At 52.0% G+C, this 24,904-nt stretch overlaps 1 protein-coding gene across 1 annotated transcript in view; it reads left to right on the forward strand.

Annotated features, from left to right (window-relative positions):
• The window catches only part of POLE (DNA polymerase epsilon, catalytic subunit), a 66,328-nt gene that overhangs the window by 18,070 nt on the left and 23,354 nt on the right, over window positions 1-24,904 (forward strand). Inside the window, exons 17-33 of the mRNA XM_006147335.3 lie at window positions 348-476; window positions 573-675; window positions 771-917; window positions 1,246-1,391; window positions 2,396-2,544; window positions 4,310-4,402; window positions 4,607-4,751; window positions 6,790-6,947; window positions 7,929-8,124; window positions 9,173-9,387; window positions 13,313-13,415; window positions 13,531-13,611; window positions 13,703-13,825; window positions 20,776-20,988; window positions 21,421-21,630; window positions 21,755-21,898; window positions 24,623-24,763. Of these exons, the coding sequence (XP_006147397.3) occupies window positions 348-476; window positions 573-675; window positions 771-917; window positions 1,246-1,391; window positions 2,396-2,544; window positions 4,310-4,402; window positions 4,607-4,751; window positions 6,790-6,947; window positions 7,929-8,124; window positions 9,173-9,387; window positions 13,313-13,415; window positions 13,531-13,611; window positions 13,703-13,825; window positions 20,776-20,988; window positions 21,421-21,630; window positions 21,755-21,898; window positions 24,623-24,763 (2,496 nt within the window). The remainder of the gene's footprint in view (window positions 1-347; window positions 477-572; window positions 676-770; window positions 918-1,245; window positions 1,392-2,395; window positions 2,545-4,309; window positions 4,403-4,606; window positions 4,752-6,789; window positions 6,948-7,928; window positions 8,125-9,172; window positions 9,388-13,312; window positions 13,416-13,530; window positions 13,612-13,702; window positions 13,826-20,775; window positions 20,989-21,420; window positions 21,631-21,754; window positions 21,899-24,622; window positions 24,764-24,904) is intronic.

Consider the following 24,904-nt stretch of genomic DNA (forward strand, 5'->3'; position numbering starts at 1 on the left):
TTTCTTTTTTTTTTGGAGAGGTTTTTGCTATAGGGCGCGTGTGCTCGCCAGACAGACAGACAGAGACAGAGAGACAGAAAGTGAGAAATCACCCCCTGGGGGGATGGCCACACTGCAATCCCTTCTCCTCCATTCTCCTCTTGGGATCCTGGGCACGCATGCACACGCGCCCGGCATGAGTTTAAGCCACCGGGTCCGGGACGCGAACCGTGGTCAACTATGGGAATCCAGCGACACAGCCATTACGCTAACTGCTGGTTCCCCATGGTCCTATCTTGGTTACCATGTACAGTTCCCCAGCCCTTACCTGGGTCTCCAGCCTCATTTTGTTTCCCCTTTCCCTATAGGTGTGTGATCAGATTAAGACCAAGCTCACCTGCCTGAAAGATGTTCCTAACCGAATCGAGTGTCCCCTTATCTACCACCTGGATGTGGGGGCCATGTACCCCAACATCATCCTGACAAACCGCCTCCAGGTGAGACCGTGTCCCACATCGGAAGGGCGCCCCTCTACCTGAATGCCAGCTGCTTTCTCACTTTCTGCTCTATCTTCCTCCCCTCTCTTCTCGCAGCCCTCTGCCATGGTGAACGAGGCCACCTGTGCTGCCTGTGACTTCAACAAGCCTGGAGCGAACTGCCAGAGGAGGATGGCCTGGCAGTGGAGGGGCGAGTTCAGTAAGTGTCGGCCACGGGTGGGGTTGACCGGAAGTGGTGGTCCATGTCCCAGACTGCTCCTCTCCTTTCGAGCATCTCCTGTTGTCTCCTCCCAGTGCCCGCCAGCCGCAGCGAGTACCATCGGATCCAGCACCAGCTGGAGTCAGAGAAGTTCCCTGCCTTGTTCCCGGAGGGGCCGGCCCGGGCCTTTCACGAGCTGTCCCGTGAGGAGCAGGCCAAATATGAGAAGAGGAGGCTGGCGGGTGAGCACCTCGGCACAGTGGCCTCCAGCGCTGTGCCCTGCCCTGACTTGGTGTCTTCCTTGGGCTGCGGCACGTCGCAGCCTGAGGCCAGCCAGGTGGTTACGTTCTTTCTGCAGGGTGTCACTCCCTGTTTCTTCAGAAACTGCACTCTTTCTGTGGTTTCGGTGTATTTGACCTGTTGGAACACAGAGGCTGTCCTTTCGGGTGATAAACTAGCCGCTTAGCTGAGCTGTCTGGACATAGAAAGCCGTGTCCCAGTCTCCCCTCTGCTGCTCCAGCTCTCTCAAGTCTGCAGGTCTCATGTCCCCCCACCACCACCCTCGCTTAGATTACTGCCGGAAGGCCTACAGGAAGACCCACGTCACCAAGGTGGAGGAGCGCCTCACCACTGTCTGCCAGCGGGAAAACTCCTTCTATGTGGACACAGTGCGTGCCTTTCGGGACAGGCGCTATGAGTTCAAAGGGCTCCACAAGGTGAGCTTGGAGAGTCAGGTCTCTGAGAAGCAGAGTACAGTTTAGTTCCGGGAGTGGAAACCTTTTGCTTGGCTTCATCCTAGACATTCTTGGCCCCTTCATGGGGGTGTGATGTGGTCTTCTGAGCTGGTACACAAACTCCAGCAATTCATGTATGGTTGATTTTAACTTGGAGAATTAATAGTAAGGACGTGGGTGTCAGCGGTCTGGCCTGAGGTCTCAGAACTGTTTGTAACGGCTGTTTCTGAAGTAGTTACCTAGAGCAGTGTCAGCAAGCTGCAGCAAGGCAGGCGGTTTGAGAAGTGGCCCCTCTGGAGCACACTGCGTGTGCATGCAATGTCCTACATGCGGACGGGCAGAAGTGGAGAAGAAGGATTGCAACGTGACCAGGCCCCCTTTCGGGTGGCTTCTCTCTCTCTCTCCCCGGCATGTACACACACTCTGGCGATTAGAAAGGCGTGCTGAAGTACTTGCAGCCATCAAGCTTTGACACCTACTGCTTTCAAGTGGTCTTGCCAACAGAGAAGGGAGTAAAGGGATGCAACAGAATATAAAATATTAAATATTCGTATCTTAGAAGAGAGTATACAGTCTTCATTGCACTTTTTTCAAGTTTTCTATAGACTTTTTGAAATAATTATTTATTTAATTTTATTTATTCATTCATTTATTTTGACCAGAGAGAGGGAAAGTGAGAAAGCTAGAAAGCAAGTCATGAGGTGCAGGACTCAACCTTGGTCAACCACGTGGGAGTGTCCAGTGCCTTAACCACCACGCCACCTGCTGGTCCCCTAGAGTTTTAATTTCTTTAGATAATAAGAGCTTGGGGAGCCCTGTGCAAGGACGTGCCCCTGTACCCTCAGCTCCTCAGGAGGCTAAGGTGAGAGAATTCCGAGTCTGGAGCAGTCTAGGCAACGTAGCAAGACCCTGTCTCTAAGGAAAAAATGAAAAGGCTTGGATGGCGTGAGGGAAGCTCTAGGTGCCCGGTGGTCTCTGGTTTGTAGGTGTGGAAGAAGAAGCTCGCTGCAGCTGTGGAGGCAGGCGATGCGTCCGGAGTGAAGCGCTGTAGGAACATGGAGGTGCTGTACGATTCGCTGCAGCTGGCCCACAAGTGCATCCTCAACTCCTTCTACGGCTACGTCATGCGCAAGGGGTAGGGCAGGCTGGGGGGCTCGGGAGTGCTGTATGACTCGTACATACGGGAACCCTGAGGGATGGGCTCAGCGCCGGGGTAAGGGACTGGGGAGGGATGCCTGCAGCTCTGGCTTGGCTGAGGGGCGCATGGTGGGGCCGCTCATCCAATTCAAGGGTTACTGGTGAGAGCTGGCTTTGGCGTGAGGGAGCAGGGACTGGCGGGGCTAGGGCCAGGGAGAGAAGGAGCCATGCTAACAAGGGCCAGAGCGCCCACGAGGCATAGGGTGTACTTGGCCAAGTGCCTTGGTTGGGACGGGCTTGGGTAGCCGTGTGTGTGCCCCTTGATGTGCACTACCACTCAGGACGCAGCCAGGCCTGGCAGTTGCTGGTCCCCACTGTACATGTGTGAAGAGGGACAGGGCCATGACTGGCAGGGCCATTGTGGGGTCCATAGGCCTAGATGGAGACTCGAGGTGGAAAGAGGTCGTACAGCGGGGGCTATGGAGGGTAAGCCCAAGTTCCCTGTGGTACTTGGCCTCGGGATTGCAGGGAGGTGGCATGAAGGCCAGGCGTGGGGCCTTTGGGGAAGGCAGGGCTGGTTTTGGAGATCACTCAGCACAGTGTGTCTTGTGAGTGGCAGGGCTGGGGTCAGAAATAAACATAAAAGTCAATAGAGGCCCATGAGTGTAGAGAGAGGAGATCGGGTGGGCCCGACTTCTCTGATGGAGGTGGTCACGACTCTAACCAGTCCCGGGTTTATTCTTCTGAAGGGCAGAGGATGGGGAAGGAGGAGACAACGCAAAGCCATGGTTCTTGGGCATTGATCGGCTGACGATGCAGAGGCCGTTGGTGCCGTGTAGTCTCTCTGATCTTTTGGGACCAGTTCCAATAGCGTACATGGCTGCTTTTACCCCGATACTGCTTCAGTGTCGACAGCAGGCAGCTAGCTGGCGGGTTCACATGTTGACCGCTTCATCGCCCTACAGGTAGCAGCGCATGGAGCTGCGTTTCTTCGTGTCTCTAGGTCATCCTGTGTGCTCACGATGGTCGCTCTCCATGGGCTAGTACCTTGGGATGCAGGCTACATTTATTCGCTGTTGGTCTTTATCGTTTCTTTGTTTATGGTCAGAGGACACACACTTGCCAGAGAGAGGGAGAGCCCCTTAATGGGATGTGGTCACACCCATCCTTTCAAGTCCCCCAACTTCTCCATTCCATCAGGACTGGGTCACGCACGTGCCGTACCTGGTGTGTGTTCCACGCTTTCGGGGCTGGAGTTCTCGCTGCGTGGCCATGTGGGATCTGGCCTCTTACTCACAGAGCTCGACTGCAGCAGGGACCTGTAGATGCTCTTTAATGGCAGAGATTGAAATATGTTGAATTCTACAGAGCATACAGAGGGGAGGGGAAGGCAGAGAAGGCAGAGCTGAGATCAAGGAGGGACAGGAGGCCTCTGAAGGCTTGGACTTTCTCAGAGAAGTCAGAGACAAGTGTCGAAGCTTAGAAGGAATGAGGTGGTCGGGGTGAGAGCCCTGCTGAAGCTGGGGTGGGGCAGTGTGAGCGGCACGCACTGGAGCCCTCACGAGCTTCCCTGAGCTGTGAGGGCTGTCTGAAGGAGGAGCAGAGAGGTGTCCTCAAGGAAAAGCCAATGTCCGTAGTTCTGTCCTGCTTCAATAAGGGTGGCATTAGGCTTCTTCCGTTGTCCCTCTTTGGTGTTTCCTTTCCTCCCCGCTATGTACCCCCTCTGGTAGCCTGGACCACTGCTGGTGTGCTCTCCTACCCAGGGCTCGCTGGTACTCCATGGAGATGGCCGGCATCGTCTGCTTCACAGGGGCCAACATCATCACCCAGGCCCGGGAGCTGATCGAGCAGATCGGGTGAGAGCTGGCACTGTCCGCTGCCAGGGATCACGGGGTGGGGCAGCAGGGCAGGCGTAGGAAGAATGGAAGGTCTCAAGCTACGAAGGTGGAGCAGGGAGTTGACAGCCATTGCGTATGTCTGTGGCCTGGATTTAGCATTTCGTTCTGGGTGCATAGGGTCCCAGAAACCTGGTGTCTGAAGCCTTACCCCTGTCTCTGAAGGAGGCCCTTAGAACTGGACACAGATGGGATATGGTGTGTCCTGCCAAACAGCTTTCCAGAGAACTTCGTCATCCAGACGACCAGTGTGAAGAAGCCCAAGATCACCATCTCCTACCCTGGGGCCATGTTGAACATTATGGTCAAGGTGAGAGTAGGTCTCCGTGAGGGGTCAGCGTCCAGTCCTGGGCCATCGGCCCTCCCTAACAGTCACTCTGACAGTTCAGAAGGTGTCCTGCCCATGAACACCTCGCATCGTGTGCTTGCCTCTCCCTTGGGCACCGCCCTCCCTCGCTCGCGTGCTTCTGTGTTGGCTGAAGGTCTGTGCTCAGAGGTCAGCGTGTGAGTTGTCCTACTCCAGCACAACACCCAGGCTTTTCTTTTTCTGAGAGATTTTCTATAGGGCCCGTGCACTTGCTGGAGAGACGGAGACAGAAACTGAGAAGTCACTGCCCAGGGGACGGCCCCACCGCAGTCCCTTCTCCTCCAGTCTCCTCTCGGGATCTTGGGCATGCACGCACACGCACCTGGTGTGAGTTAAGCCACTGGTCCGGGACCTGAGCCGTAGTCAACTACGAGGGAGTCCTGCAACGTAACCATTGCACCATCTGCAGGTCCCAACACCCAGGCGTTCAAACTCACAGGAGATGACAGAGCACAGTGGGTTTCTGTACGCCCTTCTGCCTGCCTCCCAGTGTTACCATCTTGAATAACCATGGTACAGTGGTCAGCCTCAGAAACTCTGTGGCACATCCTGTGACCAAGCCATAGCCTTTGTCTGACACTCCCTGGCAGTGCCCCACCACTGTCCCTCCTGACTCGGGGTCCTGGCCCTCTGTTTGCCGTATGCCACTGTCTGTTGGTCTTTGGCGTGCTTTCTTTGCACACTCAGTGGTGCACAGCGCAGTTCCTGATTAGACCATGCCAGGGTGCCAAAGCTCCAGCTATGTGCAGTGGGTGAACTGGGAGTGTGTGTCTGTGTGAGAAAGAAGCCCACACGGCCGCGTGTGGTCTTGCCTATCCACATAGGTGCATGTCCATAATGCTGTATCCGACTCCATTCTGTTCCCTTCTTCAGTTATAACTTCTTTCTCCTGCAGTGATCAACCTGTCTAATTTTCTCAGTCTTGTCCAACCCTGGTGTCTGTAACAGTGCCCGGCCGCAGGGCCGGCAAGTGGCATGGTGGTCAAAGGCGCTGGACTCCCACATGGGCGACCATGGTTCAAGTCTTGGACCTGGCGGCTTGCTTTCTCACTTCCTCTCTCTCTCTCTCTGTCTCTGATCAAAATGAAAAATAATGATAATAATAAATAAAGTTAAATTAAAAAAAAAAAAAAACAAGAGCCCGGCCGCTAGCAGGACTGTCCGTGTCGGGCTGACAGCCACACTGCAGCCTTTGTGTGCAGTTCCTGCTCTTGAGCCTTACACCCATCAGGACGGGGCGGGTCGGCATGGGCTAGTCATGCATGAATATGGTGATTGTAGGTTCATTTGTTCCCAGTCTGCAGCCTTGGGAGGTACCCTACATCCTGTTTGACTGGTGTTTAATTTGCAGACACTGGAATTCCCTTTAGGGGGCACGGCTCTGGGTTTTGACATGCGTGGGCCTGTGCTCCCACCGCAGAGCAGCACAGAACAGCTGCATCCCCAAACTCAGACAGCACCCGTGTGGTTTTGGTGTGATGCTCTGCCTCTTCCACGCTGCTGTGTAATTGGGAACACAGCATTGCAGCCCTGTAGGTCTGCCTGTAAATGGTGACTTGCACCGGAGCCTTACCAAGTTGTTGGAGTACCAGCCTTTGCTTTCTTTTTTTGTTTGTTTTTTGGTGAGGTTTTTGCTATAGGGCGCGTGCGCTTGCCAGAAAGACAGAGAGAGACAGATAAAAAGCGAGAAATCCCCCCCCAGGGGGGATGGCCACACCACAGCCCCTTCTCCATTCTCCTCCCGGGATCTTGGGCACACGTACCCGATGTGAGTTTAAGCCGCTGGGTCCGGGACTCAAACCGCAGTCCAACTACATGGGAGTCCAGCAACACAGCCGTTATGCTAACTGCTGGTCCCCCAGCCTTTGCTTTCTGCTGTGAGGTTGTCTGAAGAATCTGGTTTTTGGTCCATCTGCTCCAGAGGGCCCTTGGGGGCTTCTGGGTTGGGCCATTACAATGCCCCCTCGCTTTTGCTCCTCAGGAAGGCTTCACCAATGACCAGTACCAGGAGCTGACCGAGCCCTCCTCGCTCACCTATGTAACCCGCTCAGAGAACAGCATCTTTTTTGAGGTCGATGGACCCTACCTTGCTATGATCCTTCCAGCCTCCAAGGAAGAAGGAAAGAAACTAAAGAAGAGGTAGGAACTTACAGCCCTGAAGTTTTGGAAAGGAGATGGGTTGGAATCTACCACCTTTTTTTTTTATATAAGATTTTTGTTATAGGGCATGTGTGCTTGTCAGAGAGAGAGAGAGAGGGGAAGTGAGAAATCGCCCTTCAGGAGGAAGGCTACAGTCCCTCTCTATTCTCCTCGCAGGATGTTTGTGGGCACACGTGCATGCATACACACCCACCCACCCTGTGTTTTTTTCCTTTTGAGAGGTTTTTACTATAATGCGCATACACTTGCCAGAAAGACAGAGAGAAACAGAGGCAGAATGCGAGAAATCACCCCCCAGGGGGAGATGGCCACGCCGCAGTCCCTTCTCCTCCATTCTCCTCTCGGGATCTTGGGCACGCACATACACACACCCAGCGTGAGTTTAAGCCAGCAGGTCTGGGACTCGAACCACGGTCACCTACATGGGACCCCAGCGATGTAGCCGTTACACCAGCTGCTGGGCCCACCCAGTGTGTTTGTCTTGGGTCTTGTACTGCATAATCAGCCGTTGGGGTCCAGCACCTTTATCACCACACTCCCTGCTGGCGCATAGACTGACCACATTTGAGGCCAGCAGGTGGCAGGGTGGTTAGGGCCTTGGATTCCCACACAGACAACTGTGGTTTAAGTTCCCGACCTGGTGACTTGTTTTCTCACTTTCCTTCTCTCCCTCTCTCTGGCGAACACACATGCCCTATAGCAAATTAATAATAAATAAATCTTAAAAATTAAATATCAACCACAGTTTACAGCCCTGTCAGGAACATGGACCTGGAACCGGGGTGGGACCAGACCTGGGTCTTTTTTGTCCATCCTTGCTCTCTTTGCTGCCGTGCCTGGCTCTGTGGGCTGCAGGCCCTACATCGTTCTGATCCACCTGGTGCCACCCACTGGGTGTTGGGAAAATGGGGAGTAGCCAATATGCCAGGCTCCCCGTGGCTGAGCGGGCCTTCTCTCTAGGTATGCCGTATTCAATGAAGATGGCTCCCTGGCGGAGCTCAAGGGCTTTGAGGTCAAGCGCCGAGGGGAGCTGCAGCTGATTAAAATCTTCCAGTCGTCAGTCTTTGAAGCCTTCCTCAAGGGCAGCACACTTGAAGAAGTGTATGGCTCTGTGGCCAAGGTGGCCGACTACTGGCTGGATGTCCTGTACAGCAAGGTGAGCTCACCTCCCTCCTCACCTGGCTCTGAGGCGCCAAGGCTGCTGTAGGAGAGGGATCCAGTGTCCCCCAAGCTTCTGGGCAGGCTGGTGACAGGTGAGCTCAGGGATGGACCCAGGGATGCCAGGCTTTCCCCTCTAGGCAGCATGGCCCTTTCTCCCCCACGTTTTTCCATAGAGTGCGAACGCTCAGTGGGGAGGGCAAGGCGGCCACATTGCATTCCCTTCTCATCTCTTGGGATTTTGGGCGTGCACACACGCCCGCGTGTTTTTCAAGCCACCAGGTCTGAGACCTGAACCATGTAATTGGCCATGTGGGATCCAGCTGCCATAAACACACCATTGGCTGGCCCTCAGGTTTCCATGTGAACGATGTTCTGTGGAGCCTCTTTGTGCATATGCCTTTTCCTTCTCCCACTTTATTTTCTAGGGGCAGGCACTATAGGGGAGATAATACAAGGATATTCTGGAGCCTTTTTGTGACTCTCTTTGCTGTGTGCTTCTGTCTCTTACACGTTGTCTGTTCTATAGAGAGTTGGCCCGTATCTGAAAGTCAACACCAGGAAACCCAGAGTATTCACAAGTCGAGCAAATTGTACAGGCAGCTGGTAAATGAGTGCAAAGAAACAGCTGGAGGTGACTGCCATGTGGACCTCCCTGTGGCCCCGCTGGCCCAGTGTGGACACCTCACTGGCTCCTCCGGGCCCCTGCCGATCCCTGTCATACCCTAGCTGGTCAGAGTTTCTTTCCTGGCTCCTCCTGTCCCTGTCTTTCTCTTTCAGGAAAAAACCCACAAGCTTCCCTTTCTTTCCTTCTTACTTAGCCTTTCCCTGTAGCATCAGTGCCGTCCGTGGATGGCTCTCGGTGGCTCATGCAGTCTAGAGCCCATGGTGTGTACGTGCCATCCCATAGTGAGATTGTCCAGACGGCAGCGCCCACCTCGCCTCTTACGAAGCTGGAGTGCATGACCCGGGGCAGCGCAGGCCTGGCTCATGGGTTGGGAGCCGCCTGGCGCTGCTGAGTTGTGATGACCCTGCCCCTCCCACAGGCGGCCAACATGCCTGATTCTGAGCTGTTCGAGCTGATTTCTGAGAACCGTTCCATGTCTCGGAAGCTGGAAGACTACGGGGAGCAGAAGTCCACCTCCATCAGCACTGCGAAGCGTCTGGCTGAGTTCCTGGGAGACCAGATGGTCAAGGACGCAGGGCTGAGCTGCCGTTACATCATCTCCCGCAAGCCCGAGGGCTCCCCCGTCACTGAGAGGTGAAGGCTCCCGAGGACCTGTGCTGCTCCAGAGAGAGCTAGGGTGGTCTCATCACAGGGTCAGGCGGGGGCCAGGCCCCGCGTCCTCTCAAGACTAGCTGCTCTGGGTGGCATGGGCCCAGGGTGAGCTGCATAGAGCATTCTAGCTTCAGGACCAGCAGATGGTGTAGCAACTACATAGCTGGCTTCCCACATGGCCGTCCATAGTTTGAGTCCCAGACGCAGTGCCTTGAAACTCCCACCGGCGGCACATGTGTCTACATGCCTGAGATCCAGGGAGGAGAGTGGAGAAGAGGTTGTGGTGTGGCCATTCCCCCCTCTCACCATCTCGGTCTCTCTCTTCATCTCTCTCTCTCTCTCTCTCTCATGAGTGCACATATCCTGAGGCAAAAGCCTCTGGGGAAAAAGAAAAAAAGGCCATTCCAGCTTCTGGGTGACCCGTGTCATGTGAGCACCTGTCTCAACCCCTGGCACCGACAAGAGGGTGTTCTCCAGCTCCTGGGACACAGCCTCAGCGGTGCTCAGAGGCCGTTCCCACCAGCCAGACCTCGGGCTGGAAGTTGCTCCATGAGGAAGCCTGGAGAACAAGTGGCAAAGGCAGGAAGGGCTGAGGAGCTGCCCAGAGAAACTGGAGGCAGGGCTGTCCCCTGCCAGTCTCTGTTGTGCTTTATAACGTGACTGCCTCGCTCCTGGCAGAGAGGTCTGCCTACTTCCACTCCCCTGCCCTGCGGAGTCTAGCAGCCTGGCACTTGCAGCAGCTGACTGAACCCTGTGGAAGAACTGCGAGACTTCTGAACCTGGTCCCTGGGGCTTTGCCATTCTTGGATGCTCTCTTGCTGCCTAAAGGCCAAGAGGTATGAGGAGGCTGACGGCACCAGCTGCTGCCCAGAGGGAGGCCACTTGACTACATGAGTGACCAGGAGAGACCATGAGCAGAACAGTGGTTCCGCCCCTGAGTGTTGGGTTGTCTGGTCAGCAGTAAAGGGAAGCTGGCGATGGCAGTGGCTGGCGTACCCATCCCTGGGAGGCCTTTGGAGAGGGGTAAATCAGACAAAACAAGTATCTGTGTAAAGAAGAATTTCATTACAGCAAGAGGAACTGTAGAGCCAGGATAGATCAGTATCCCAAGGAAAGTAAGGAATTCCTGAATATCGATAAGAAAAAGAGGTGAGAGCAGCCAGCACGGGGACAGCGCTGAACTCCAGGAGCCCTTCCAGTGCAGGTCTGGCTCGGAGGCGGACTGTGGGGTGGCCGTAGGTGAGCAGGTAGACTGGCCTCAGTGCCATGTGGACTGGGCTCTGACTGTCCCCTGGCAGGACGTGGGGAGGGAGAGGGTGCACACTACCCCTCTGGCTCTCAGCGCATGTCCTGGGCTGCCTCCACATGTTAGTGCCTGACCCGAGGTGCCGTAAATGTCCATTGACGACAGATGGGGAAGTGTGTTTTTAGGGTATGAGATACAATGAAAGTTTGAAGGATTGAATTGCAGCTATAGGTCGTAACTTCTTTTTTGGGGGGTGAGAAGTTTTTGCTATAGGGAATGTGCACTCTGGAGAGAGACAGAGAGGTAGAAAGCGAGAAATCACTCCCCAGGGGGCTGGCCATGCCACAACTTCTCCAGTTCTCCTCTTAGGATGTTGGACACGCACACACATGAGCCTGGCATGAGTTGGTCCGGGACTCAAACCATGGTCAGCTACATGGGAGTCCAGTGATACAGCCATTATGCCATCTGCTGGTTCCTACAGGTTATAATTTCTTTCTTTTTATTAGGGACATTTTTGCTATAGGGTGCATGTGCTCACTAGAGGCACAGAGAAAGACAGACACAGAAAATGAGAAATCACCCCCCAGGGAGGATGACTATGCCATAATCCCTTCTCTTCCATTCTCCTTTTGGGATCTTGGGCACACACGCCCATGCACCCGGCATGAGTTTTTAAGCCACTGGGTCTGAGCCTTGAATCAGAGTCAACTACATGGAGTTCAACAACGTAACCATTACATCATCTGCTGGTCCCTAGGTTGTAATGTTAGAGCTTACAACAGTGTAGACCCAGAAAGTGAGCCGTGGCCCAGCTGCTGTGCACAGCAGTAACGCAGGCGTCCTACAGGGTGGAAGCTGCAGGCCCCCAGGTCAGCCTGAAGCGCCCTGGACTGGTGTGTGTGTGGATACCAAGTACCCTGAGAGCTTGAGGGCTGGGGAAAGGATGGCAGCAAGTGAGGTCCTTAGAGGGTGCCTCTGCCTCTTGTGTGTACACGTGCTGATGTTACAAACGCGACTGGGGGATGATGCATATGCTTTTACTTACAAAAACCTAAACATGCACATGTGTGTTTGCTCAACACTGGAGCAGTGTTATGTTTGCTTTTGTGTGAGGGAACAGGCTGGGGACACACACACCCAATCTGTTATCTCACAGTATTGAAAGTGGCAGAGCTTTGGGACCAGCAATTGGCATAATGGCTATGTCGCTGGACTCCCATGTAGTCGACCATGGTTCGAGCCCCAGATCCGGTGGCTTAAATTCATGCCGGGCACGTGTGTGTGCATGTCCAAGATCCCTAGAGAAGAAGGGATTGCGGCATGGCCATCCCCCCAGGAGGTGATTTCTCGCTTTCCATCTCTCTCTTTCTGACAAGCGCAAGCCCCCATGGCAAAACCTCTCCAAAGAAAGAAAGTGGCAGAGCCTTGAAACTTGATAGAGTTGGGTTTTTTTGTTCTTTGTTTTTCATTTTGTTTTGTTTTGTTTTTTTGAGAAGTTTTTGCTACAGGGCGCATGTGCTCGCCAGAAAGAGACAGAGAGACAGAAAGCGAGAGAAATCACCCCCCAAGGGGGGATAACCACGCCGCCATCCCTTCTCTATTCTCTTCTCGGGATCTTGGGCATGTGCGCACACATGTGCCGGTGTGAGCTTAAGCCACCAGGTTTGGTACTTGAACCATAGTCAATTTCGTGGGAGTCCAGCAACATAGCCATTACACCAACTGCTGGTCCCAGTGATAGAGTATTTTTTATTGGGCTGGCCCATAGCCTAGTGGTTAAGGGAACTAGATCTCACAGGCTGACCTTGGTTCAAATCCCAGCCCCATTGGCTTGGAAAACATGCCAGGTATATTTGCGTATGTGTCTGGAATTCTGGCAGAATGGAGAAATGCAGAAGAGATTGCATTGTGGCCATACTTCGTTAGTGAGAGCTTTCCCTTCTCAATCTCGCTCTCTCAGGAAAAAGCACATGTGCCCCCTGGCAATTAAAAAGAAAAGTAAAAAATATTTCCCATAGGTCAGCTAGGTGACATGGTTATTAAGGTGACCGAAGCCCACACGATGGATGGCATCGTTTGAGTCTGGGACTGGCAGCTTGAAAAACATGCCATGCACATGTGTGTGTGTGCCCAAAATCCTGAGAGGAGAATGGAGAAGAGATTTCAGTGTGGCCATTCCCCTTGGGGGGTAATTCTCTCTCCTATAGCAAATTTTTTTAAAAAAAATATATTTTTTTTCCTGTAGAAAGAGGTATTGACAGTTTGCTGGTGACTTGAAAACATTCATTCTTTCTAGAAAGCACCCTACCTTTCTATGTTCTACATAATGAGTAACATTTCAGAAATGCCTTTAAGTGAATATATATGCAGGTCTGTGGATCTGTAATTTATATAAGGACCGTTACTTATGAAGAACCCTGTTACCAATGGCCAAACACTAAAAACAGACCAAATAACCAACGGGGGTGGCGGAACACATTAAACCAAAGGAATACTTCTTACGTTATCAAATATGATAAGCTTTGTATACAAGGTATAGTTTGTACAAAGTAGCAACAGTGAAAAGGTAGGTGACACACCAGGTCACAAACCTTGACTGTGTCTGGGAAGGCTGTGCTCGGACTTAGGGCGGTCTCCGTGTCTGCCTTCTCCACGCAGGGCCATCCCACTTGCCATCTTCCAAGCAGAGCCTACAGTGAGGAGGCATTTCCTCCGGAAGTGGCTTAAGAGCTCTTCCCTTCAAGACTTCGACATTCGGACCGTGAGTGCCAATTTGTCTTAAGACACCAAGCGTTTAGCAGAATGCTTGGTGTGCAGTAGAGCTTGCAGACTGCCTGTCACTGCTGCTTCTCCTTACCCACTTCCTGCATGCTCAGATTCTCGACTGGGACTACTACCTCGAACGGCTGGGAAGCGCCATCCAGAAGATCATCACGATCCCTGCGGCTCTGCAGCAGGTCAGGGCAAGAGCCAGTGGGCACAGGATGTGGCTGAAGGCCAAGGTGCGGAGACAAGGCTCTCCCCCTGACCAGTCTCTTTATCTTGCAGGTGAAGAATCCAGTGCCACGTGTCAAACACCCTGATTGGCTGCACAAAAAGTTGCTGGAGAAAAACGATGTCTATAAGCAGAAAAAGATCAGTGAGCTCTTCGTCCCTGTGGGCAAGAGACAGGTACGTGCGGATGGGCACAGGACAGTGAACACTGTGGGGCCAGGCTGGTAGAGTCCCCACAGCACACAGGTGCCCAGGCCCTCCCCTGCTACTCATAATTTTTAAACGTTTCATTCAGGCCTCTAGGGTAGATCTTGTCCATAAAGATGTACGCCTTGATGCCCTACCTCTGCATTCCCTCCAGGGCTGCTCTTGTAAGAGGAGCTGCATGGTGGCAGGCTGGTGAAGAGCTGCCGTGCTGCACGTGGGACAGGGTGCATTCTCAGACTCTGGCGTGGACTGGGTTGTAAAATTTAAGCATGCTGAAGCCAGCAGGTTACATGGTAGTTAAGGCACTGGACTCCCACATGGCCAGCCATAGTTCAAGTCCCAGACCTGACAGCTTGAAACCTACCTTTCTATGTTCTACATAATGAGTAACATTTCAGAAATGCCTTTAAGTGAATATATATGCAGGTCTGTGGATCTGTAATTTATATAAGGACCGTTACTTATGAAGAACCCTGTTACCAATGGCCAAACACTAAAAACAGACCAAATAACCAACGGGGGTGGCGGAACACATTAAACCAAAGGAATACTTCTTACGTTATCAAATATGATAAGCTTTGTATACAAGGTATAGTTTGTACAAAGTAGCAACAGTGAAAAGGTAGGTGACACACCAGGTCACAAACCTTGACTGTGTCTGGGAAGGCTGTGCTCGGACTTAGGGCGGTCTCCGTGTCTGCCTTCTCCACGCAGGGCCATCCCACTTGCCATCTTCCAAGCAGAGCCTACAGTGAGGAGGCATTTCCTCCGGAAGTGGCTTAAGAGCTCTTCCCTTCAAGACTTCGACATTCGGACCGTGAGTGCCAATTTGTCTTAAGACACCAAGCGTTTAGCAGAATGCTTGGTGTGCAGTAGAGCTTGCAGACTGCCTGTCACTGCTGCTTCTCCTTACCCACTTCCTGCATGCTCAGATTCTCGACTGGGACTACTACCTCGAACGGCTGGGAAGCGCCATCCAGAAGATCATCACGATCCCTGCGGCTCTGCAGCAGGTCAGGGCAAGAGCCAGTGGGCACAGGATGTGGCTGAAGGCCAAGGTGCGGAGACAAGGCTCTCCCCCTGACCAGTCTCTTTATCTTGCAGGTGAAGAATCCAGTGCCACGTGTCAAACACCCTGATTGGCTGCACAAAAAGTTGCTGGAGAAAAACGATGTCTATAAGCAGAAAAAGATCAGTGAGCTCTTCGTCCCTGTGGGCAAGAGACAGGTACGTGCGGATGGGCACAGGACAGTGAACACTGTGGGGCCAGGCTGGTAGAGTCCCCACAGCACACAGGTGCCCAGGCCCTCCCCTGCTACTCATAATTTTTAAACGTTTCATTCAGGCCTCTAGGGTAGATCTTGTCCATAAAGATGTACGCCTTGATGCCCTACCTCTGCATTCCCTCCAGGGCTGCTCTTGTAAGAGGAGCTGCATGGTGGCAGGCTGGTGAAGAGCTGCCGTGCTGCACGTGGGACAGGGTGCATTCTCAGACTCTGGCGTGGACTGGGTTGTAAAATTTAAGCATGCTGAAGCCAGCAGGTTACATGGTAGTTAAGGCACTGGACTCCCACATGGCCAGCCATAGTTCAAGTCCCAGACCTGACAGCTTGAAAATCACACCGTGTGTGTGTGTGCCCAAAATCCCAGGAGGAGAATGGAGAAGGGATTGTAGGGTGGCCATCCCTCCTGGAAAGTGATTTTTCACTTTTCCTCTCACTGTCTCTCTCCTCTCTGGCAAGCACACCTGCCCTATGGCAAAAACCTTAAAAAAAACATTGTGTCGTGCTGCTGCACTCCCAAGAGAAATCTGGTAATTCACCATTAAAGAGAAGACTCATGGGATCATCGCAAATAGATACAGAAAAAATACTCGATAAATTTTGCTGTCTGTTCACCATAACAGTTTAAGCAACCAAGTCAGAGTACAGAAGCTGTTTGCTGATAAGGTGCACTCGCCAAAGCAGCTCTAACTCAGGTGTTTGACACAGAACCTCAGGAGCCCTGCAGTGAGGAGCAAGGGACGGGAGCCTGCTAGTCCACTGATGTTCACACTTGTTTAGAGGGCCTGGCCGACACAGAGACAGATTTACGTTTTAAAGACTGAAAGCGACACGTAGAACTTACTGTTTACAGATACGATTTGTTAACACAAAATGTAAGGAAACTCAGATAATTGTCCTAAGACATTTCAGTAATAGAAATAGTTGACGATGATTATAGGTATTACATCAAAATTTGTAGTTTTCTTTTGTAGTAGAAACAAAATATTTTTGGGAAGATAACTTTTTTTTTTTAAGAATTATTTTATTTAACTTTATTTACTTACCTTGATTTGACCAGAAAAGGACTGAGCAAGAGATAAAGTGAGAAAGGAAGCTACCATATCCAGGACTTGAACCATAGTCGGCCACGTGGGAGTCCAGTGCCCTTAACCACCACACCACCTGTTGGCCCCAGAAGATAACTTTTCTTATAGAAGCAAATAATGTACGTGGGGATAAGTTAATGATAACAAAATGTGTGTGAGTTTTTAAGTTTTGCTGTCAGTGTGTACTTTCCAGAGCTGGGGTTGGAGGAGGGAGTGGGAAATCAACCCCCAGGGGGATGACCACGCCATAATCCCTTCTCCGTTCTCGCAGGATCTTGGGTACATGCACACATGAGCCTGGCACAGTTTTCAAGGCACTGGGTCTGAGACTCAAACCACAGAGCTGACTTGTGTAGGGTCTGTGACCTTAGCCTCCACAGTACCTGCTGGCCCTGATGCAAGCTTTTATGGAAAGGGCGGTACAGTTTTACTTAGGGTGAGGCTTTCCCACACGAGTCCGAGGTGCTATCTCCGTGGGTGGGAGGACTGTCGAGTGGGGCACTTTGCCCTGAATTAGCCCACACATTCGCTGTAATCGGTAAGAACGTATGCAGGAGGTCTTTTGGGTAGAACTCGACAGACTAATCCAAAACTTTGTATGAAGAGTAAAGGTACGACTAACCAGTGGCGTTGCAGCTAAGGCAGCTGGGTCCCATGAGGCTGACTGCATGGTTTACGTCCTAGACCTGGCAGCTAGAAAAACACTCGGCACATGTGCATGCATGCCCAAAATCCTGAGAGAAGACTGGAGAAGGGACTGCAGTGTGGCTATCTCCCCCAAAGGGTGTTTTCTCACCCCCACCCCTCTGTCTCTGCAGCAAGCATGTGTGCCCTATAGCAAATTGAAATAACAGCCAGTGTGGGCTAGCTCTATAGCCTAGTGCTAAGGGGACTAGATCCCACTGGGTTCAGTTCAAATCCTATCCCCAGTGGCTTGAAGAACACACTACGCATGTGTGCCTGCATGCCTGAAATCCCGACATGATGGGGAAGTGCAAGAGAAAGGACTGTGTGTGGCAAGATCGTGCCCATTGGGGGCCTTTCCCCGTCTTCTCTCTGGCAAGTGTGCACACCTTCTAGCAATTTAAATAAATAGATAACCAAAGCCATTCTGGGGATTGAGGAGGGGATATTTGTCTTACTGTGTAGCAGGACTGACCGTGTCCCATTCTGTCTCTACAAGGTCGCACAGAGCAGCTGGAGTAACTGGGAGCCCAGGCACAGACCCGCCTGTAAATGGGGCCTGGTGGGACACGGCACGGCACGGGAGGGGAGGGACTGGGCCGTTCGTGAGTCATGCTGGGGAAATAGTTACTTGTATTTTTAAGGTTAAGTTGCTCTCAAACTGAGTATAAGAACAAATTCCAAGTAGAATAACAGTATAACTTGTTGTAAGGCTTATGTCCTGTCTTAAGACAGAGAAAGGGGAGAAGTGAGAAGTCACCTCCACTCCCTGAAGGGTGGCCATTGCACAATTCCTTCTTCATTATCCTCTCCAGATTTTGGACATGCACACCCAGATGCCTGGCATGTTTTTCAAGCTGCTGTTTCTTGGACTGCACAGTTGACCTTGTGGGATCCAGCTGCCTTAACCTCTGTGCCACCTGCTGGGTTGCAAAGGGCTTCTGAAAGGCACACATAAAAACTACAGATCACAGGATCAGCAGATGACATAGTGTTTACCTCACTGAATTCCTACATGGCCGACTGCAGTTCAAGTCTGGGATCCAGAGGCTTGAAACTCAGGCTGGGCACGTGTGCGTGTGTGCCCAAAATCCTGCGAGGAGAATGGAGAAGGGGTTGAGGTGTGGCCATTTCCCTGGGGGGTGATTTCTCGTTTTCTATCTCTCTGACGGGTGCATGTATCCTATAGCAAAAACCTCTTTAAAAAAAAAAAATGTGTATATATATATATATATATGTGCATGCGTGCCCGAGATCCTGAGAGGAGAATGGAAGAGAAGGGATTGCGGTGTGGCCATCCCCCCTGGGGGGTGATTTCTCACTTTCTGTCTCTCTGTCTCTTTCTGGCGAGCGCACGCGCCCTATAGCAAAAACCTCTCAAAAAAAAAAAAAAATCAGAAAGGAAAGATTGATCAGTTCATTAAAATTTAAATCTGTAGCCTTAAACAAGAATGGCAGAACATTAATGGTTGAATCTGGGTGATAGGAACATGGGGTTTATCACTGTACTTTTTTTCCTTCTTTAAGAGAGATTTTTTAGCTATTGGGTACGTGTGCTCACCAGAAAGACAGAAAACACGGAATCATCCCCCAGGGGGGATGGCCACACCACAATCTCTTCTCCATTCTTTTCTTGGGATTTTGGGCACGCACACACATGTGCCCAGCATGAGTTTAAGCCGCCAGGTCCAGGACTCGAACCACAGTTGACTATGTGTGAGTCCAGCAACATAACCGTTACGCCATCTGGTCCCCATCACTGTACTTTTGTGTCTGTTTGAAAGTTTCTACAATATGGGTGGGACCAGCAGTTGACATGATGGCTATGTCAACTGGACTCCCATGTAGTCGACCGCAGTTCTAGTCCTGGACCCAGTGGCTTAAAACTCACGCCGGGCGTGTGTGCGTGCCCAAGATCCCGAGAGGAGAATGGAGGAGAAGGGATTGCGGCATGGCCATCCCCCTGGGGGTTGATTTCTCGCTTTCTGTTTCTGTCTTTCTGGTGAGCACGTGTGCCCTATAGCAAAAACCTCTCAAAGTTTCCACAATAGAAAATAAATTTTAAAAAAACAAACATTTTCAGAGTGTAGCAGTTGCCATAAAGTGAAAACACAAGAGAATTTGAAAATTATATTTTTTCATCTTATTTTATTTTATTTTTTTTGAGAGGTTTTCGCTATAGGGCGCGTGCACTTGCTAGAAAGACAGAGAAAGACAGAAAGCGAGAAATCACCCCCCCAGGGGGGATGGTCATGCCGCAATCCCTTCTCCATTCTCCTCTCGGGATCTTGGGCACACACGCACACGCGCCCAGCATGAATTTAAGCCACTGGGTCCGGGACTCAAACCGCGGTCGACTACATGGGAGTTCAGCAGCATAGCCATTACGCTAACTGCTGGTCCCTTAATTTATTTTTTATTTTTTATTTTTTTTAACATTCAATCACTATACATCATTTGGCTTGTTAAAGAGAATTTACATGGGGACAGCAAGTGGCATGGTGTTTAAGGCACTGGACACTCCTACATGGCTGACCATAGTTCGAGTCCCAGACCTGGTGGCTTGCTTTCTCATTTTTTCTCTGTCTGTCTCCGGTCAAATTAAAATAAATAATTTTTAAAAAAGAGAATTTACTCCATCTGTAATACTTCTCAGACTAGTCCGGTTGAGAATACCATATATGTTGTCACTAACAGGCAGTAAACCATTTCTGTGTCCCACAAATGTTATGCCTTTCCATTTTCTTCTCCCCAGTTTCCTTCTCTGTACTCTTCCCTACTTCCACACTGTCTTCAGTGTCCATAGCTGTTTTTGGTCTACCGTAGAGTGCGGGTACTCCATGCGTATTAAGTAGGGCAGGTGGCAGGCCTGAGCTCCCCACTCTGGGAGTCTTCATGGACAGCTCACACCAGAGCAGCTTCTTTGGAATAAGCTCTTAATGAGGACAGAAGTGCCGTATTTGTATCTGTTCTCAGAAACAACATTGCTTCTTTGGTAACCTATTCAGTTAGAGGCATGTCACTGGGTCTCACCCACACTCCGGCAGGGAGTCAACGGGGCATGGGCACTGGGGGTGAGGGTCATTGGGCCAACTGGGAAGGCTGCCTACAGCGGTGCAGTAAGGTGACTGGCCTGACTTTTTACATTTTTTTAGTTATTCCCATAGGGCACAGACATTCGCTGGAGAAAGACCAGACGAGGGATAAACCATTTAGTGTAATGGCTATGTCACTGGACTCCCACGTAGTTGACCGCGGTTCGTGTCCCGAACCTGGTGGCTTAAAACTCACGCCGGGCGTGTGTGCGTGCCCAAGATCCCGAGAGGAGAATGGAGGAGAATGGAGGAGAAGGGATTGCGGCATGACCATCCCCCCTGGGGGGTGATTTCTCGCTTTCTGTCTCTCTCTCTGTCTGTCTGGCGAGTGCACGTGCCCTATAGCAAAAACCTCTCCAAAAACAAAGACGAGACGAGAGAGTGACAGGGAAAGTGGGAAATCACCCCCCAGGGCGGCCCTGCTGCAATCCCTTCTCCATTCTCTTCTTGGGATTTGGGGCACGCATGAACATGTTCCTGGTGTGATTTTCAAGGTACTCTGCTCAGGTCTGGGTCCATGTGCGTGCACGTGTGTGCCTGAAGTCCAGAGAGGAGAATAGAGAAGGGCCTGTGTCATGGCCATCCCCCCGGGGGGTGATTTCTCCTTTTCCGTCTTTGTCTCTCTCCTGCGAGCACACATGACCTAAGGCAAAAGTAAGTTAAAGTTCGATTAGTGCACATTCCGTTTCAGGTGACGTGCTTGTTACATTACTGGAAGCACTGTTTATGGGGACGAGCCCTAGTTTGAAGGCTTGGTTGGGTCTTTCCAGGTCCTGACGGCCCAGGCCCCAGAAGGCAGTCCAAGGCCAGGTGCTCCGGACATGGAGGACTTCGGCCTCTCTAAGCAACCTCGCCCGCCAGTCCCTGTTGCTACCAAGAGGAAGCGGGTCCTCTGGGAGAGTCAGGAGGATTCTCAGGACCTCTCGCTGACTGTGCCCTGGCAGGAGATCTTGGGGCAGCCTCCCGTGCTTGGCACCACCCAGGTGAGGAGCTGGAGCTGGAGGCAGGGAACTGTGACCCCAAGGCAAGTCCTGACCCAGGGCACCCAAGCCTCTTCACTTTCTCTCTCTTTTTAAAGTATTACCATGGACTTGTGAGTTTTTGTTTGTTAAATGTTTTAAGATCAATGCCCAGGGTCCGGCAGATGGTGTGGTGGTTAAGGACACTGGATTCTCGCACAGCCAACTGTGGTTCGAGTCCCAAACCTGGTGGCTTACTTTCTTACTTTCTGTCTATCACTCTATCTCTCTGGTCAAGTTAAATAATAAATAAATAAAGTTAAATAAGTTAATTCTTTAAAAGGAAAGAAAGAAAGACCACTGCCTAGTGCTTATTGGAAGCTGGTGATGCTAACAGGAGTTACAGGCATGTCTCCATTTCCCACTGCTTATCTGCGTGTTTACTGTCTGTCCCAGGAAGAGTGGCTGGTCTGGCTCCAGTTCCATAAGAAGAAGTGGCAGCTGCAAGCTCGACAGCGCCTCGCCCGCAGGAAGAGGCAACGTCTAGAGTCAGCAGGGGACACACTGAGGCCTGGAGCTGTCCGCGAAGGGCCTGCCACAGGGCTTGGGAGCTTCTTGCGAAGAACTGCCCGCAGTGTTCTGGACCTTCCGTGGCAGATTGTGCAGGTGTGAGCCCCTGGGGAAGCAGCACTACCTATGGGACAGGGAAGGGGTACCGGCCAGGCCCTGTGGTCTGCAGTGGAGGATGGGCAGGCCTTGAACTTCGAGGACCTGTTCTGTTTCCTTTCAGATCAGCGAGACCAGCCAGGCCGGCCTGTTCCGACTCTGGGCTGTCATCGGCAACGACTTACACTGCATCAAGCTGAGCATCCCACGGGTGTTCTACGTGAACCAGCGGGTGGCCAAGGCAGAGGAGGGGCCTTCGTATCGCAAGGTAGGGAGGCAGCTGGTGTCGTTGGATACTGCAGTCACCGGCCTGATCAGCCTTAGAGGTGGTTCCCACAGTGACAGGAAGCCACGAGGAGAACTGTCAGGAGCGTGGGGCAGCACTGAGTGTGGGTGGAGCCCCTGTAAGAGCCAGTTAGGGCCAGTAGCAGTGTGGAGAGTATGGGAGCTGCACCCCGCATGGCTGCCTGAGCAGTTTAAGCTGCAGACCTGCGACTTTAAAAACATGCTGGGCACATGCACAAGGGCTCAAAATCCTGAGAAGAGACTAGAGAAGGGATTGTGGCATGGCCGTCCCCAGTAGGGGAGATTTCTCTCTCTTTCTCTCTATCTCCCCAGCGAGCACAACGCCCTATGGCAGAAACCTAAGAAGAGAGAGGGTGAGGTGGTGATGTCCGTGAGCACTGAGCGAAAGCAGGGTGGTTGTGCAGGCACCGGCACTGCCCGCAGGGCTGGGTGCTCCGATCTCACTGTCGGTGATGCCTGTGGAGCGGGGCATGGTCTGAGTAGACGTCTATTGGAGGTGGTTAGCAGCTTTACTGGGGATCTGGCAGGTGGCGTGGTGGTTAAGGGATGTGGACTCCCATATGGCTGACTGTGGTTTGAGTCCTGGACCTGGAGGCTTGCTTTCTTGTTTTCCCTTTCTCTCTCTCTCTCTCTCTCTCTCTCTCTTTCACTCTGTCCCTCTCTGGTCAAATTTAAATAAATAAAGAAAGAAAGAAAGATAAATAATTCTTTTAAAAAGAGAGCTTTATTGGGATATAAATTAATATACTACATACTCGCCTATTTATTTTTATTTTATTTTTTTCTTATTTTGGAGAGGTTTTTGTTGTAGGGCACATGCGCTCACCAGAGAGAGAGATAAGAGAGACAGAAAGCGAGAAATCACACACCCCCCCCAGGGGGAGATGGCCACGCCGCAATCCCTTCTCCATTCTCCTCTCAGTATCTTGGGCATGCACGCATACTATACTCGGTGTGAGTTTAAGCCACCGGAACTTGAACTGTTGGGTCCAGGACTTGAACTGCAGTCAACTACGTGGGAGTCCAGCGACATAGCCATTATGCAAACTGCCGGTCCCTAATTTTTTATTTCTTTTTTTTTTTTAATGAGGTTTTGGCCTTAGGGTACATGTGCTCACCAGAGAGAGACAGTGAGGAGGGAAAGTGAGAAATCACCCTCCTGGGGGATGGCCACGCCTCAATCCCTCCTCCAGTCTCCTCTTGTGATTTTAGGCACCACGCACATGTGTCTGGCATGAGTTTTAAGCCACTGGGTCCAGGACTTGAACCATGGTTGACTAAGTGTGAGTCTAGCGACATAGGCATTACACTGCCCACTGGTCCCCCTGTTCAGTGTTTAAGATCAGTTATAGCCAGGCCTGTCCCTTCCCACTCGGGAGCATGCAGAGGCGTAAGCAATGTGCAGTTAGATGCAGATGTTGGGTCTGGTCCCCTCGACAACCAACATGCCTGTGCTGTCTACAGGCATTTCCGTCACCCCTGCCACTTCTGTGCAACCCATGGGTCTGGCTCTTGCCTCTCTGTGCCTGTAGATGTGCCTGACCTGCCAGAACTTCGTATGATGGGGCCCTGTAGCAGATTCTTTGGACACACTATTTTTTTTTTCTTTTCTTTTTTTGGAGAAGCTTTTGCTATGGGGCGCATGTGCTCGCCAGACAGACAGAGAGAGACAGAGAGACAAAAAGTGAGAAATCACCCCCCGGGGGAATGGCCACGCCGCAATCCCTTCTCCTCCATTCTCCTCTTGGAATCTTGGGCACACACGCACACACGCCTGGCGTGAGTTTAAGCCACCGGGAACGGGACTTGAACCACAGTCTACTACATGGGAATCCAGCGACATAGCCATTACACTAACTGCTAGTCCCATGAACACACTATTTTTTAAGACTCAAGTTCACCCCATCTCTTCAAGCTAACTCCCGAGTCTCTCTCTCCCCCTCTGTCTCTCTCGTGTGAATGAGCTACAGGGCATGTGTGCTCACTGGTCCCCTACAGGGCATGTGTGCTCACTGGTCCCCTACAGGGCATGTGTGCTCACTGGTCCCTACAGGGCAAGTGTGCTCACTAGTCCCCTACAGGGCATGTGTGCTCACTAGTCCCCTACAGGGCATGCGTGCTCACTGGTCCCTACAGGGCATGTGTGCTCACTAGTCCCCTACAGGGCATGCGTGCTCACTAGTCCCCTACAGGGCATGCGTGCTCACTGGTCCCCTACAGGGCATGTGTGCTCACTAGTCCCCTACAGGGCATGCGTGCTCACTAGTCCCCTACAGGGCATGTGTGCTCACTGGTCCCTACAGGACCATTCTCCTCTCAGAACTCCTCCGCAGTTCGAGTCCTAAATCCAGCAACTTAAAACTCACGTCAGACATGTGTGCATGCATGCCCAAAATCCCAAGAGGAGAAAACAGAAGAGATTGTGGTGTGGCCATTCCCCCGTGGGGGAGTGACTTCTCGTTTTCTGTCTCTCTGGCGAACAAACGCACCCTATAGTGAAGATCTCTCAAACACAACAACAACAACTGTGTGTGCAGACCTTCTGGCTGTGATCACTGGGTGAGGTGGCTGCAGTGGGGTCACATCATCGCTGTGGGCACACAGGCCCAGCACTCTAGACAGTGCACTGCACACGGGCACACAGCAGACCTCGCCACTTACCCACTGCCGCCCACACTGTCCCCAGGTGAACCGGGTCCTCCCTCGCTCTGGCGTGGTCTACAATCTCTATGAGTACTGCGTGCCAGAGGATGCCTACCAGGAGCACAGCAACGAGATCGGTGCTGAGCTGTCAGCACCCGACGTCGAAGGCGTGTACGAGACTCAGGTAGCCCTCCGCAGCATGCCCCACTGGTCAGCAGAGGGGGGAAGCCCAACGGCACAGCCGGGCTCCAGCAGTGACTGCCCAGCCCGGGCTCAGGTGGCTCTGAGCAGCCCGGGCACGGCTGCAGGTGTCCGTGGGCCACGG

Source organism: Tupaia chinensis, unplaced genomic scaffold, assembly GCF_000334495.1.
Source record: "Tupaia chinensis unplaced genomic scaffold, TupChi_1.0 Scaffold000211_1, whole genome shotgun sequence".
In the NCBI taxonomy this organism is placed as follows: domain Eukaryota; kingdom Metazoa; phylum Chordata; class Mammalia; order Scandentia; family Tupaiidae; genus Tupaia; species Tupaia belangeri.